Below are 13,046 nucleotides of genomic sequence, written 5' to 3'. Positions count from 1 at the left end.
GAGTACTCCGTGAGAGTAGAAAAGCGCTTTATAAGAATCAGTCCATTTACCATTTACAAACCTATCAAGTAAAGCAAGTGGAGAACAAAAGCCAATATAGAAAACAGAACCAAAATACAAAACAAAAAAACCACCAAACATCCCCAAAATAACTCAAGACTCAAACATTAACCATACTCAAAACAAGAACTACCACGAGCTCCCAAAATAAGAACACAAGCAGAGAACAGAATTTACCATAATAAAACAGGAAGTGACAGCAACGGAGACATCGATAAAACCATCAAAGACATACACGTATTCTGCTACATGGATTTATTATACCAATGCAAGAAGCAGAACAATAACAGAACACTAAGGTTCGCCAGGGTTTAAACTACATATTTACTGTCAAATTTGATTTAGGAACTCATTCAGCAGTCACATAATTATTAAAGGTATCAAACAAAACCTCATGTCACAAAAGGCCAGCTAAAAAAGCCAAAACTACCAGATTAGCAATCAAACAGAAAGCAGAATAACGAGATGTTTGCAGACGACTGTGACTTCAGCACGTAGATCAAAGTTTTCCCGCTGCAGTTGGTTTGTCTTTGCTCAGCACGGCTGGTATCAGTGATGGATCAGTGTTTGCATTATGTGATGGCTTGCTCTCTTATTTCAGATGTACAGATATTCATACACCGCATCTTATATCTTGTACAACATCTACACGAGGTAAGCCGGTTTAGACTTTTCATCATCACCTGCTCTCTGCACGTGACGGCATTCAGGTTGTTTTATTTCTGTGTGTGTGTGTTTAACAGGGAGGTAAGGGAGCTGAATCCTCCCGAGGTCCACAATGCTGTGCTCCAGCACGCAGCCTGGGGACGACAAGGGCAGCAGCTGGTAAGGCTGAGCGTGTCTGTTTTTAAAGCGTGATGCTTTCTCTCATTTCCTTTCTTCTGTCCTCGGCGGCTTTTTATAAATTCACGCTGCCCAGCCGCTCCTGGGGGATCTGCTCCACAGGATGGGTTGTGTTTACACGTTCTCTGTTTTCGTCTGTAGTTAATTTCACATTTTTACATTATGTTACACTCGGGGTGCTTCTTCAGACTTATTAGTAGAGTGAGGAAGTCTCTGGGCCACCTGTTTTCATTTTAGCGCTGTGCTGTAGAAATAAATTCAGCACTGTAAAGCAAGCAGCAGCTTTCAGCACAACCTTGAATGTCTGCTGATGTAGTGCAGTGCCTTTTATCAGTAGTTGGAAAGCAATATAAAAGAATAACATATATGTTTTTTATAAATATCTTTTATAAAAACTTTGAGGGTTTTTTTTTTTTAGTCTTCAAACTTGGAGCACAAGTCCAGAGCTCATTCTCACCTCTGAAGGTTAACACAGCCAGATTATTTCATCGTTCGTAGCTAGAGACCAGATTAATTGTCTTTTACTTAAAGTTTTGCATTTTCGCTTGACGAGACATGTAAGAATCTGTCCTTTTGTGTCATTTTTAAGCACCATGAGTTGAGGGCAACTTTAATCATTTCTTTGCAAGTTCTTTTAGATGTTTCTATGGTGGCTCTAAAAGGTCAAATGCACTGCAACTAACAAAAAACAGGAAATATAAAAATGCACATAAGAAATCGACAGAACAACAGAAGTCAAATAAAACACAATGAAATGGAAAAATGTTTCACAAAAAAGATCTCACGACACTGATGCTCCACCTCTTGGTCCATTTTTCCTAAGTTGGTGTCAGTGTTGTAACATTTGTACAGCTATTAAAACAACAGCTGCATTAGGTGTATGTAAGGCTTACACGTGGTCAGGGTGCAGTTTAGCTAGAGGAGCTGCCATGCAGCTAATGACATTTGACAAGAGAGCAGTGGAAATGAAGCAAATGCAGCGGGAAATGACTTCAGGAAGATTCAGGATATTGGTGAAGATGCGAGATCCTGTTTGTACCTTCAAATGCAAATATTAAAACAGTGATGAAAGATGGTGAACAAACACTGCACACTGGGTTTTAATATATATAAAAAGGGGATGTCATCAGGGAGGAAATCAAAAAGAAAAACAAATCAAGTGGACGAGCAAAAAGCAGCTTCACACGAGGGTGAGAAACGGCAGAGAGGAAAAACAAACTAAATTTGCGTGTTTGTGTCTGCTGTCGCTTTGTCTCCAGATCTACATCTTTGAGAATAACATCTACTACCAGTCAGACGTGAGGAGCAACTCTCTGAGAATCACCTCCTCTGGGATGGAGGGAGTCATTTTCAACGGGCTCACTGACTGGCTATACGAAGGTGTGTACCGCAGAGTGTATCGACTCTGAACGTTGAGTTCTTTGCATCTTTTATGAGCCCTTTAATCACTACAAATGCAACTTTTATGTATAAACTGCACTTTGGGCTGATGCACCATAAATGCCAGCTCTGACTTAATGTGAATAACTGTGAAATTAAATCTTGCACAGACACTGAATGTAAATGAGTTAAACACGTGTGAACTTTACTTATGACTAAATTCCTCATGACATCAGTCTTAGTTGTGGTTTCACATATAGATACACACATTAGCCAACATGAGCTCCTCTGTATGCCAAAGTATTCTAGAGTTCAATGTGAGGACATCTGTCTGACAGATAAAGCATGCAACAGGACAATGAACACAAGCATACAAGCAGAAAGCAAATCTCCAACACAGTGCCTGAAAAAGAAAAGAATCAAGGTGGTGCAATGATCCGGTCAAAGTCCAGACCTCAACCTGACTGTTGTGGGCTGCTGTAAGTTGTTCTACAAGTCACTGAATCGCAGGATGGACGTTGTTTTACAGGACTGGTAATGTTAGCATGCAAACCTCTCCGCTGGTAAATATGACAACAAATAACTTTATATACAGTCTATGATTATAACAAATAAATGACGAGCAATGCAATAAAAATGTAAAACATTTACTAAAATTCACACATATTGCAATGGGTCAGATATCATTATCTTACAGTGTTAAATGTTTATTTGTTATTCATAAACAATGAGCCATTCTAGTGTCTTACTTTTAGGATATTACAGTTATACTGGATGCTGGAGTATGGCTACAGCGGCTGTGGTTTTACTAGATTTGTAACGTGCACTACAATTTTTCAGCATGAGATCTTTTCCTTTTACTCATTTTGACATATTCCACTAATAAAGAGAGAAAAAGCACATCTATGGACACAGAAACAGCCATTTATGAAAGGTGGCATTGCTCCCATTAGCAGTGCGCTTGTAAATTGCATTTGGCTCACTGCTCTTTTTGTTACTCTCTGACTTTCTCTTAGTAAAATGCTAATTTAAGACCTTCAGAAAGTCAGTTATAAAAACTTTGTGACATTAATAATTGCTAAGTTTAAATCCAGGTGGTTTGAATTTTTGCCATTCTCTCTATAAATGCCAGAAGGCGAAACAGGAGAGTCGCTGTGAGCTCGTTGGTGGAGGAAACAGTTTCAGGGTGCACTGTGGATTGTCGGTTTTTCAAAGATTTGTCTTTGGCATTAAAAATGCAGCAGAGCAGACTAGACAAACTCAGCAGAGTGGCAATGAAAAATCAACAACAAGCCTCTACGATCCATTAAGTCTCTGTGTAAACAAATTCAGTAATGTGGTGATAGTGTGTGCAGTTTGCACAGAGAGCAGCACAAACGCTGTCTGAGAGAGATGGGGAACATTACAGAATAATTTTCGTTTGTAGATTTACTGAAAGCTGTGCATTTTCACTGTTTCATTTGCTTTTACTTCAGATTGCAGCCATTTGGCTGATGTGTTCTGACAGCGGAGGAGCACAACTCCATCAAAAAGTGTGCTTTTGACCAGTTTTTGGATTACATTTTAAATAACGTAAAGTGACCTAGAAAAGGCAAAAATTAAAGAATAAAAGAATGGGAGTGCAGGTGGGGAAAACCAGCAGGTTCATAAGATCTATCAATTATCTGTCTTAATGTATGTAAGAAGATCCTCAGGTTGCTTTAAATACAGAATGAGAGGAAAAAAATCTAAATAAAGCTGTTTTACAGATGGTTTTGTGTGTTTTATTCCTGATCAGAGGAGATTCTACATTCATATTTGGCTCACTGGTGGTCTCCTGATGGAGAACGACTGGCCTACCTCACCATCAACGACACACTGGTACCCAACATGGTTCTTCCCCAGTTCACCGGCAGCACGTACCCCCGAGGCCTACAGTACCCATATCCAATGGTGAGGCTGGGCTCTGAGGAATAGACAGTCGCTTTCTTTAAGGCTCTTTGCAGTATTTTCGTCCTTCAACTAATACACAGCTAAATCTAAATATACCAGAGGGAAAAGGCAATGCCAGATCAATAACCTTAGCTTAGCAGAGTAGCAGTAAGTCGCTGCTCTGCACATCTGGCTCAGTTGGAATCATTTTAAATTATTTTACTGTAAGTAATTATCTTAAAGTGCAGTTTTTCGATGACAGAATCATGCCTGTTGTTAACGCAGTGCTGCCCGAGGCCCGAAGATCACAGGCATTCATGTTGATTTTGGGCTTTGTCCTTGCACACAGAGATTTCTCCAGATTTTCTGAATTTTTCAATGATATTATGCACCGTAGATGATGAGATATTCAAAGTCACATTTATGTAGAGGAACATTATTCTGAAATCTTTCCACAGGTTGAAGATGCAGGGTTTTTTCAGATTTGTTAAACTCTACCTCTTAAAGATGCTCTTTTTATACCCAATCATGTCACTGACGTGATGCCAATGAACCTAATGACCTGGCAAAAGTTACTATTTTAGTACTGCAATCAGTGGGTTCTGTTTTTGTTCACGTTTGACACAGCATCCAAACTTTTTTGAAATTGGTGTTGTCATTCCCATCGTGATATCTTGAATTTATACGGAACGCATCAATACTTATGGACACGTTTGCACTCAACCCACAAGCGTTAAACTCGAAGTTGGCTGAACATTCTTACAAACAAATTATCTCCCTGTTTTTTAGATGATATGTTGATTGTTGTTTTGTCTTTTTGGGAATTAATTTCTCACTGTACATGTGATACCAGCAATTCCCCAACCAATGATATGTCTGACCATTTAAATGATCCTATGACGTGAAGACCACAGCTGTAGTTATTGTACAACTGAGGATGCAAAAATCTGCTATGTGGAAGAGTAGAAATTGTGGAAATAAGTCATGAACAGTTATTTATTTGGTGTTAGCTTACATATTCTCTCTGTGATCTATAGCATGGTCTTTTCATTTTAAATGAATTATTCAGACTTTTTCTCTGCTTTTATGTATAGATGTCAACACCACGGTCTCGTCTTATGTACATAAAATTAAAAAGCTGATTTTAGGGGATGTTTCTGTGTCCGTCCCATCAGGCCGGTCACGTCAATCCTACAGTCAAGCTGTCAGTGGTCAGCCTGGTTGGTGCGACGCACACTCAGGAGATGCAGCCGCCCGATCAGCTCGCGCTCAGGTGACGACACACAAACATAAGCTCGGGCTGGCACAGAAAGGTGTAAAATCCACAATTCGAGTCTCCTCTCTGTATCTTCTCTGCAGGGATTTCTATATCACCATGGTGAAGTGGATCAGTAATACTCACCTCGCCGTGCAGTGGCTCAATCGGCCCCAGAACGCTTCTCTGCTTACTGTGTGTGACGCAACAATAGGAGTCTGTCTTCAGGTTAGTGCTTTTGATTTAAACCTCAGGAAGGAAACTTAGTTCAGACTTTCATTGTCCGCATACAGAGCAGATTACTTAAGTGTACCCCAAAGCACTGCTGTGAGTTGAGAAGAATCAGACTCATTAAAGTTGTACTGTTACTTTACTCTCTTAGGGCCAGCTGTTCTGCTTTTCTTCATTTACAATCAGATATATACAGTCAGCGAGTCCCAGTCTTATGTGACACTGAGGCATGTAGGCCACTCTGATATAGAGTAAATTGTAAAGTGGCAGAAGCTCTTTGCTGCAGTCTTGACTATAAGAAGATCAAAGCTGCCACTTTACAAGCCTGTGACCCTTTGCCAGGACTTATAGGCAGATGGTGCTGTGCTTGTAATGGTGCACACTTCAATCAGTGCAAGTCAGTGTGAGCTGCTGCTAGGTGAGGACTGTGTGCCTGAAAGCACTGGAACTTCTCTAAGTGTCGACTTTGCATCAGGCCGCCACATGGCCGATGAGTCCACTGATACACCAAAGTAGCTTTAAGCATGCCTGCTCCCACTTGTGCTCTCTGTGAATAAAGGATGCTGGCATTCCTTTGTCAAGACCCAAGATGGAGAAACTGTCATAAATGTGGTCATTTGGTTCTAAAACTGAAATCATAGGTATCTTGCGTTCACCTCCACACATCCAAAACTGGATGGACTGATAAAAATGGAGTGGTTGTCAGACGGGTTTAAGGATGGTGAAAAGCGGTCATGCAGGATTTTGGTTTGGCAGCTTGGCAGATGGTTTGGAAGAATGACCAATCTCTGTGACATAAAGCCCAGTTTATCAGACACGGAGAAGTCCAGTTTGGCATAGAAACAGTCCTTGGTCTTCCCTGCCTTCTAAGGCTGATGGCAGTGGTGGACTGCACTGATGGGCATAGCCTAACCACTCTTTTCAGACCTACTGGTAAGTTCCTTTAGCTTCTCAAAACCGTTGTTACAGTCTGTGGTAGGGGTGGGAAAAATCAATCAATCAAAACACTTGATTGATTGACTGCAAGCTAATAGCTTAGTCGCACAAGTAAAAATAGGACAGCAACCTAGGACAGCAAGCAAGAAGATCAGTGGCTGCCTGCTGATTGTATTGAATTGGTGATTGAACTGTTGGTAACATCACTGGTGGCTGCCAGCAGTTTGCATTCTGGTAATATTCCTACAGAACAGGAAGGCTGCTGAGCACAAATGTGATAGTTAGATATTCATTTCTTTCCATGTAGACAGCAACAGATATGTGATGTGCAATGATTTATCAGAGTTAATTGCTGATAATTATGCTGTTAATTATGCTGTTATGTTGTTATTATCATAAACAGATTGCATGTAACTGCCAACTTGACCCCATTTAATACCACAGTGATTGTAGACTGACTCTCTTATGGCAACATTTATGGCAGGTTTCAGTTACCACGTTGGTGTGCTTCACAGTCTCGGTCCCTGAAGTGAGATAACTTTATCTTACAAAATAAAACAGATACTGACTAAATCTAATTTAGAGGATGTAATTTGCAGTTTGATAAAAGGTGATAAATCGCTGTACGTGTTATTACTATACTCACAATAATAGTTAATGAATGAAGTACTGTAATAATATAATATTATTAATAATATAATAATATGATATTGTTATTTCTACCTGAAGTATATTAAGTGATTTTGATGCCTAGTGGGGGGAGGGGGTGTGTGTGAAACGTGGCTTATTTAACATAACTTGAGAGTAAATGTAGTACTTATAAGAGTATGACCCACTTTTACTAACTTGTGTTTGTACTTATGTGTTTATTTTAGTTTGGCGTCCTTTGTTTTCATAAAAAATGCTTTCTTGGTCTTTTTCTTGTTGCTCCCCTCATCTACTAGCCCCTTTTTGCAGCCGTAACAGTGTGTAGTTGTGACAGGTACATGACATGCTAATGCTAGCTTTACCAGATGACGTTTTAAAAACGTAATTTTTATTTTTCAGTTGTTTCACACTTTTTTGACCGTTGTTGTCACCTTTAACTTTCCGTGTTTCTGCTTTCTGTATAGTAGCATCCAGTGTGGCCGCACTGGTGCTTCGCGTGTTCTTCTTCTTTTATTATTATTAAGTGACATTGAAGCGCATTACTCCCACCCTCTGGTGAGATTGGTGCATTACATCCTAACAAGTGAAGGACAAGAAATAGTTGCATAAATTATTATACTATAATACTATATATATATAATACTATAAGTAATTATATGAATATTCAGAAATCATAACCATACCTAACCTTACAGAGACGTTTAATGGACACATGATTCAAGCTGTGTGAAACCTTGGATTTTATTTCCTGCTCTTTCATGCAGAGACACGAGGAGTCTTCAGAGACGTGGCTTTCCAGACAGGTAAGTCTGAATGCACACATTTATCACAGTGTCCCATATGTGGAATCAAACCGTGAATACCACACATGTGATAAGTCTTAGCTTTAACTTGCAAACATTCATGCCAGCATTAGAAAGGACCATATTTCAAGGTTACAAAACTAACCGGACAGGCTTCTGCACTCAGACCTTGTCCAGAGCTGTCTTTATTACACAATTAGACATGTTTGTAGGACTGGAAATCATCAATGTGGTTCAGGGGAGGGGGCCTCTCTGGACAAGCGGCAGGTCACATGACGCCCATTCACACCTGACAATCACAAGGACATTGTAGCAGAGACATCGGAGGTTAAAGACCATTTAACGTATGAGCTGACCGTGTTTGACATCTGTCTTCTCACATGCTCCTCATTTATATGATGTCTAGAAAAGTCCAGGGTTCCTGTGGATGTGTGAAAATGGCGTAACTTATTTTTGGGGTGTTACTGGCATTCTTTTTAATGCTTGAATAAGTGCATTATAGCGTAAAAGCCTGCAAGAATAATGAATAAAGATAGATTTTCACGGTTTGTGTATACAGGAGCATCCCCTGTGCTTGGATAAGGGGTTTAACTCATGGGGCGGGTTAGTTTTCACTGTAGGCGAGACGTGAAGGTTAAATCTCCTGCACAGCTGCCTCCTTTAATGTCGTATCCATTGATAAAAATATGCGTAGCTTATTTTTGGACTGTGTTGTATTGCTGAGTCAGCATGCAGCACGATGCGTCCATGCGTGAAGAATGTGACCTCTGAAGTCTCGAGTTTCTCTCTGCAGGGACAGGATCCGCTGTTCTCCAAGGACAGGAGCCGGTTTTTCCTCACGCTGCCTGTGAAGCAGGGAGGTCACGGAGACTTCCACCACATCACGATGTTCACCAAGAAGGTGATTTACAGACGACACTCTGCTCTTTTCTCCACGTCCTCGCCACAAGTGGTGTAGCCAGGACCGGATAAGAGTAGGACGACTGTTTCATCAGTTACTTGGCTTTGATTTTAATCCCAACGACAGTTTTTATTTAATCAGAATCAGAATACTTTATTAATCCCTAAGGAAATTATGTAATTAATCACAAGTAATTTAAATTTAATCCCGTCTGGAACCCTTTAAACCTTTTATGTTGCAGAGGTTTTCTGAACTATATTTAATTAAATATTTTATTGAAATGTTATATTTAAGAATAAACTGTTTTTGGTTATCCTGAGAGTAAACTATTTTTTCATGATGTTCAAAATGTTCAAAAGAGCTTTAAAAAAAAATTCCCTTTCATGTACACATTAAACTGGAATTTACTAGTAATTAAAGTGGACCATTTATGCCTTCTCCTTATTTTCTGGATATATACTCACTGGCCACTTCATTAGGTACACCTTGCAGCTGTCAGGTTGTATGCTCTTCAGGGTTGCTTTAATTCTTCAAGTCACAGATTCAACAAGCTGCTTGGTGCATGTTGGCAGCATCAGACGGTTGTTGCAGATTTGTCAGCTGCACACCCGAAAGGTGATCTGCTGGATTGAAATCTTGTAAATATGGAGGCCCTTTGAGTACAGCCCCACACCATTACACTACCTGAAGCCTGAATCATTGATATAGAGCAGGATGGCTCCATGCTTTCATGTAGTTTAGATCAAATTCTGACCCTACCATCTGAATGTTGCAGCAGAAATACAGACTCATCAGACCAGGCAATGTTTTTTGAATATTTTGTTGTCTAATTTTGATGAGCCCGTGTGAATTGTAGTCTCAGTTTCCTGGTCTTAGGTGACAGGAGTGGCACTTATGTGGTCTTCTGCTGCTGTAGAGATGCTCTTCTGCATACCTTGGTGGTAATGAGTGGTTATTTGAGTTACTGTTGCCTTTCTATTAGCTGAAAGCAGTCTGGCCCTTCTCATCTGACTTCTGACATCAACAAAGCATTTTCACCCAGCGAACTGAACATTTTCTCTTTTTCTCTGTTCTTTTTGAAATACTTAGATCAACAACTGTGTCATGCTCAAAGTCACCGTTCTTCCATTCTGATGTTCAGGTTGAACCTCATTAAGTCGTCTTGATCATGTCTGCATGCCTAAATGCACTGGGTTCCTGCAGTGTGATTAGATTAGTGTATGGTAATAATGTCATCCTCTAATCGCTCAGTTTAAGACCATCTTTTCAACCCAGCTGCTGTTTAGACACTTTATTTATTAATTAATGGCTACAAATCAGCAGAAAGCTGGCCTTAAAGTGAGGGCATCACCAAGGCCCACAGAATGATTATGTAGATCTTTGAATGATGTAAAAATACGCTGCTAGAGTCACACAATATAAACCTGGAAATGTGCATAGTAGGGCCACTTTAAAATAAAAATACAATCTGGATTTTTATGAATTAATGTTAAGAACAGAAGCTCTTATAACTGTGTAATTCCACATGATGTATAAGATACAATGAAACAAACTACATTCGCAGGTCACTGAACTTCAATTATCAGCTCAGTTTTATATGAAACTTTACAACATTTAAAAAAAAATTGGTCATTTAATACACAGAAGCTTAAAAATTGATCTAATTTACTTCAGGTTCTTCAATTGTTTTGAGTTCTTTTTTCTTGTTGGCATCGCTGAAGGTTGTAGTATACAAACAGCTGTCACTGTGCTGCTTTACTAATAAAGAAAAAGTCAGGGATACAGATGGGTTGGACCTAAAAAGGAAACCAATCTCACAATAAAACACATATTTGCAACTGTCAAGAAAGAGAAGGCACAGAATCGGGGCTGGCACCAAATGTTTAATTGGAGAGAGACAAAATATCAACCAAAAATCCAGAAACACCATTATATAAAAGTTATAAATTGAGCTGCATGTTATTGATTTAAATAATTATTTGAAGTCAGTTGGTAACGCCGTTGGTGACACACTACGCTGTAACTGACTGAAATCTGAAGACTCAAAGAACACCATCCCCACAGTCAGGCACAGACGTGGAAACATGCTAACTGTACAATACGACTTCGTGAGATCCTGCTTCCCTCAGCCAGGATGCTGAAAATGAGTCATGGATGGCTCTTCAAGCAAGACATTGACCCAAAACATATCACCAAAGCACCAAAGCACGGGCTAAAGAAAAAGCACACTGTGATAAAAGAGTAGTCTAACCAGATTTCAGACTATATAGAGCTGAAGCTGCTGAGATTTAACCAAAAAACCCAAAGGATTTAGAGAGTTTCTGTAATGTGGAGTGGACCAAAACCCTTCCTGGGATGTGTGCAAACCTGGGGACCAACAGGAAACAGCTTACCAATTAACTCTTGTTTTGATTGGGGATCAAATACTTATTTATTCAGTGACATGCAAATCAGTTTTTAACTTTTGTGTAATGTGGATTTCTTTTTCTGGATTTTTTTAATCACAGTAGTGGGAGTGAAACAAGTCGGGAATTACTCTTGCATCGAAATGAAGATCAGCAAAGATCAAGAAAGAAAAACAGTTTAGCACCGTGGAGGAAGAGGCAGCGTGGCGAAGAACTGCCAAGCCTGAATACACAACCCCCAGATTTAATTTTTTATTTAACCTTCTTTTCATAAAGAAAAAATAAGATTAAAAGTCTCTTTTGTCATGAGTGTCCTTGCAAACAAGGACAGCAGTACAATCATAGGCTAATATGAAGCACACACATCCAAATCCATACAGCAGTTAAATATGGGCAGAGGATGAACATTAACAAAGAAATTTCTAAACTTCACTGTCAATAAAAATGATTATCTTTGTCAAAACAGTAGTCAAATGCCAGAAACAAAGATAATAATATTCAGACAGCATGAAGTAACTTCATCAAAGTCGTTTAAAAGTGCATTTTCTAACTAACCAGTCTGGGATGAGAGACTCCAAGTCTTATCAGTTCTTCACCTTGTTTTCACTTCAGCATGTTTCCATCAAACTGTTTGTCTTTCAGCTGCGAAGCGACCAGGACGAAGTTCGCAACTTGACGTCGGGAAACTGGGAGGTGACAAAAATTGTGGCGTACGACGAAAAGAACCAGACTGTGTAAGACTCAAACAAAATCATAACCCGTGTTGTCTCAGCAAACGCTGATTGATATTTGAGAGGAAGATGTTAGCATGCTTCTCATACAGCCACGAAAATGAATGTTTTAACACAGACTGTGTGGCTTTTCGTTGCCAGGCTGTAATTATAACGCTGGACTCAGAAAGCAGTGGCTCAGATGTAAAGTAGACGATGAGAGAAAGGAAAAACACTCCTGCTAAAAGCCTCATTTTTATCTAGATGAAAGCCTTTTTTTTTTTCATTTTCCAACCAAGAAACAGAATAAAAACTCTTCTGTCTGTCTTATTTATTTTTTCCCATTATCACTGCTAATAATAATAATTCAGCTTCATTGAGGAGGAGGAGATAAATGTGAGAAAACAACAAGTGCTTTGTGAGCTGCCAGTTTCATGACAGCACAGATCTTTGCTTACGGTTGGGCGGACACAGAGACGAGTGCAGGCGGATGGATAATGGATGTGTGACCTTGTCCTACTTTAGCTGCTCTGCTTTCCTTCACACAGATACTTCCTGAGCACAAAGGACGCTGCAGAACACAGACACCTATACAGGTGAAACACACACTTAAAGCCTTATTCCCCCAGCCTTTGTGTGTGTGCGTGTGAGGCTCGGTAAACATTTTGTCCCCTTTCCTCTGACAGTGTGTCGACTCTCAGCTCGTTTCCACGGCGATGCCTCACCTGTGGACTGCGAGAGGGGTGCACCTTCTTCGATGCCAACGTCAGCCCAGACGCACAGCACGCTATCGTGCACTGTCAAGGTCAGAGAGGGTCGATGCACATCCCGCTCGGGGAAGCATCACACACACAAATTATGAGGTCTCGTGTGAGCAATATTTGGCATTTTAATGACAGAGTGTTAATGAGCACTCTTTCTGAGCTTATGAGTTCTGACGGGCAGAGCCTCAGCCTGTAACAC

The 13,046-nt window shown here is 40.0% G+C and overlaps 1 protein-coding gene across 2 annotated transcripts in view; it reads left to right on the top strand.

Annotated features, from left to right (window-relative positions):
• Nucleotides 1-13,046, top strand: part of LOC102785397 (inactive dipeptidyl peptidase 10-like) — a 112,017-nt gene that overhangs the window by 78,309 nt on the left and 20,662 nt on the right. For both annotated transcript variants that reach the window (XM_087835833.1, XM_087835834.1), the window contains exons 6-16: nt 662-714; nt 804-885; nt 2,163-2,283; nt 4,061-4,215; nt 5,370-5,467; nt 5,554-5,677; nt 8,029-8,067; nt 8,861-8,968; nt 12,016-12,107; nt 12,632-12,679; nt 12,770-12,888. In XM_087835833.1, coding sequence (XP_087691959.1) covers nt 662-714; nt 804-885; nt 2,163-2,283; nt 4,061-4,215; nt 5,370-5,467; nt 5,554-5,677; nt 8,029-8,067; nt 8,861-8,968; nt 12,016-12,107; nt 12,632-12,679; nt 12,770-12,888 — 1,039 coding nt within the window. The remainder of the gene's footprint in view (nt 1-661; nt 715-803; nt 886-2,162; nt 2,284-4,060; nt 4,216-5,369; nt 5,468-5,553; nt 5,678-8,028; nt 8,068-8,860; nt 8,969-12,015; nt 12,108-12,631; nt 12,680-12,769; nt 12,889-13,046) is intronic.

This window comes from Neolamprologus brichardi, chromosome 23 (genome assembly GCF_056152115.1).
Source record: "Neolamprologus brichardi isolate AB-2024 chromosome 23, ASM5615211v1, whole genome shotgun sequence".
In the NCBI taxonomy this organism is placed as follows: Eukaryota; Metazoa; Chordata; class Actinopteri; order Cichliformes; family Cichlidae; genus Neolamprologus; species Neolamprologus brichardi.
This window is presented reverse-complemented; position numbering and strand designations above follow the sequence as displayed.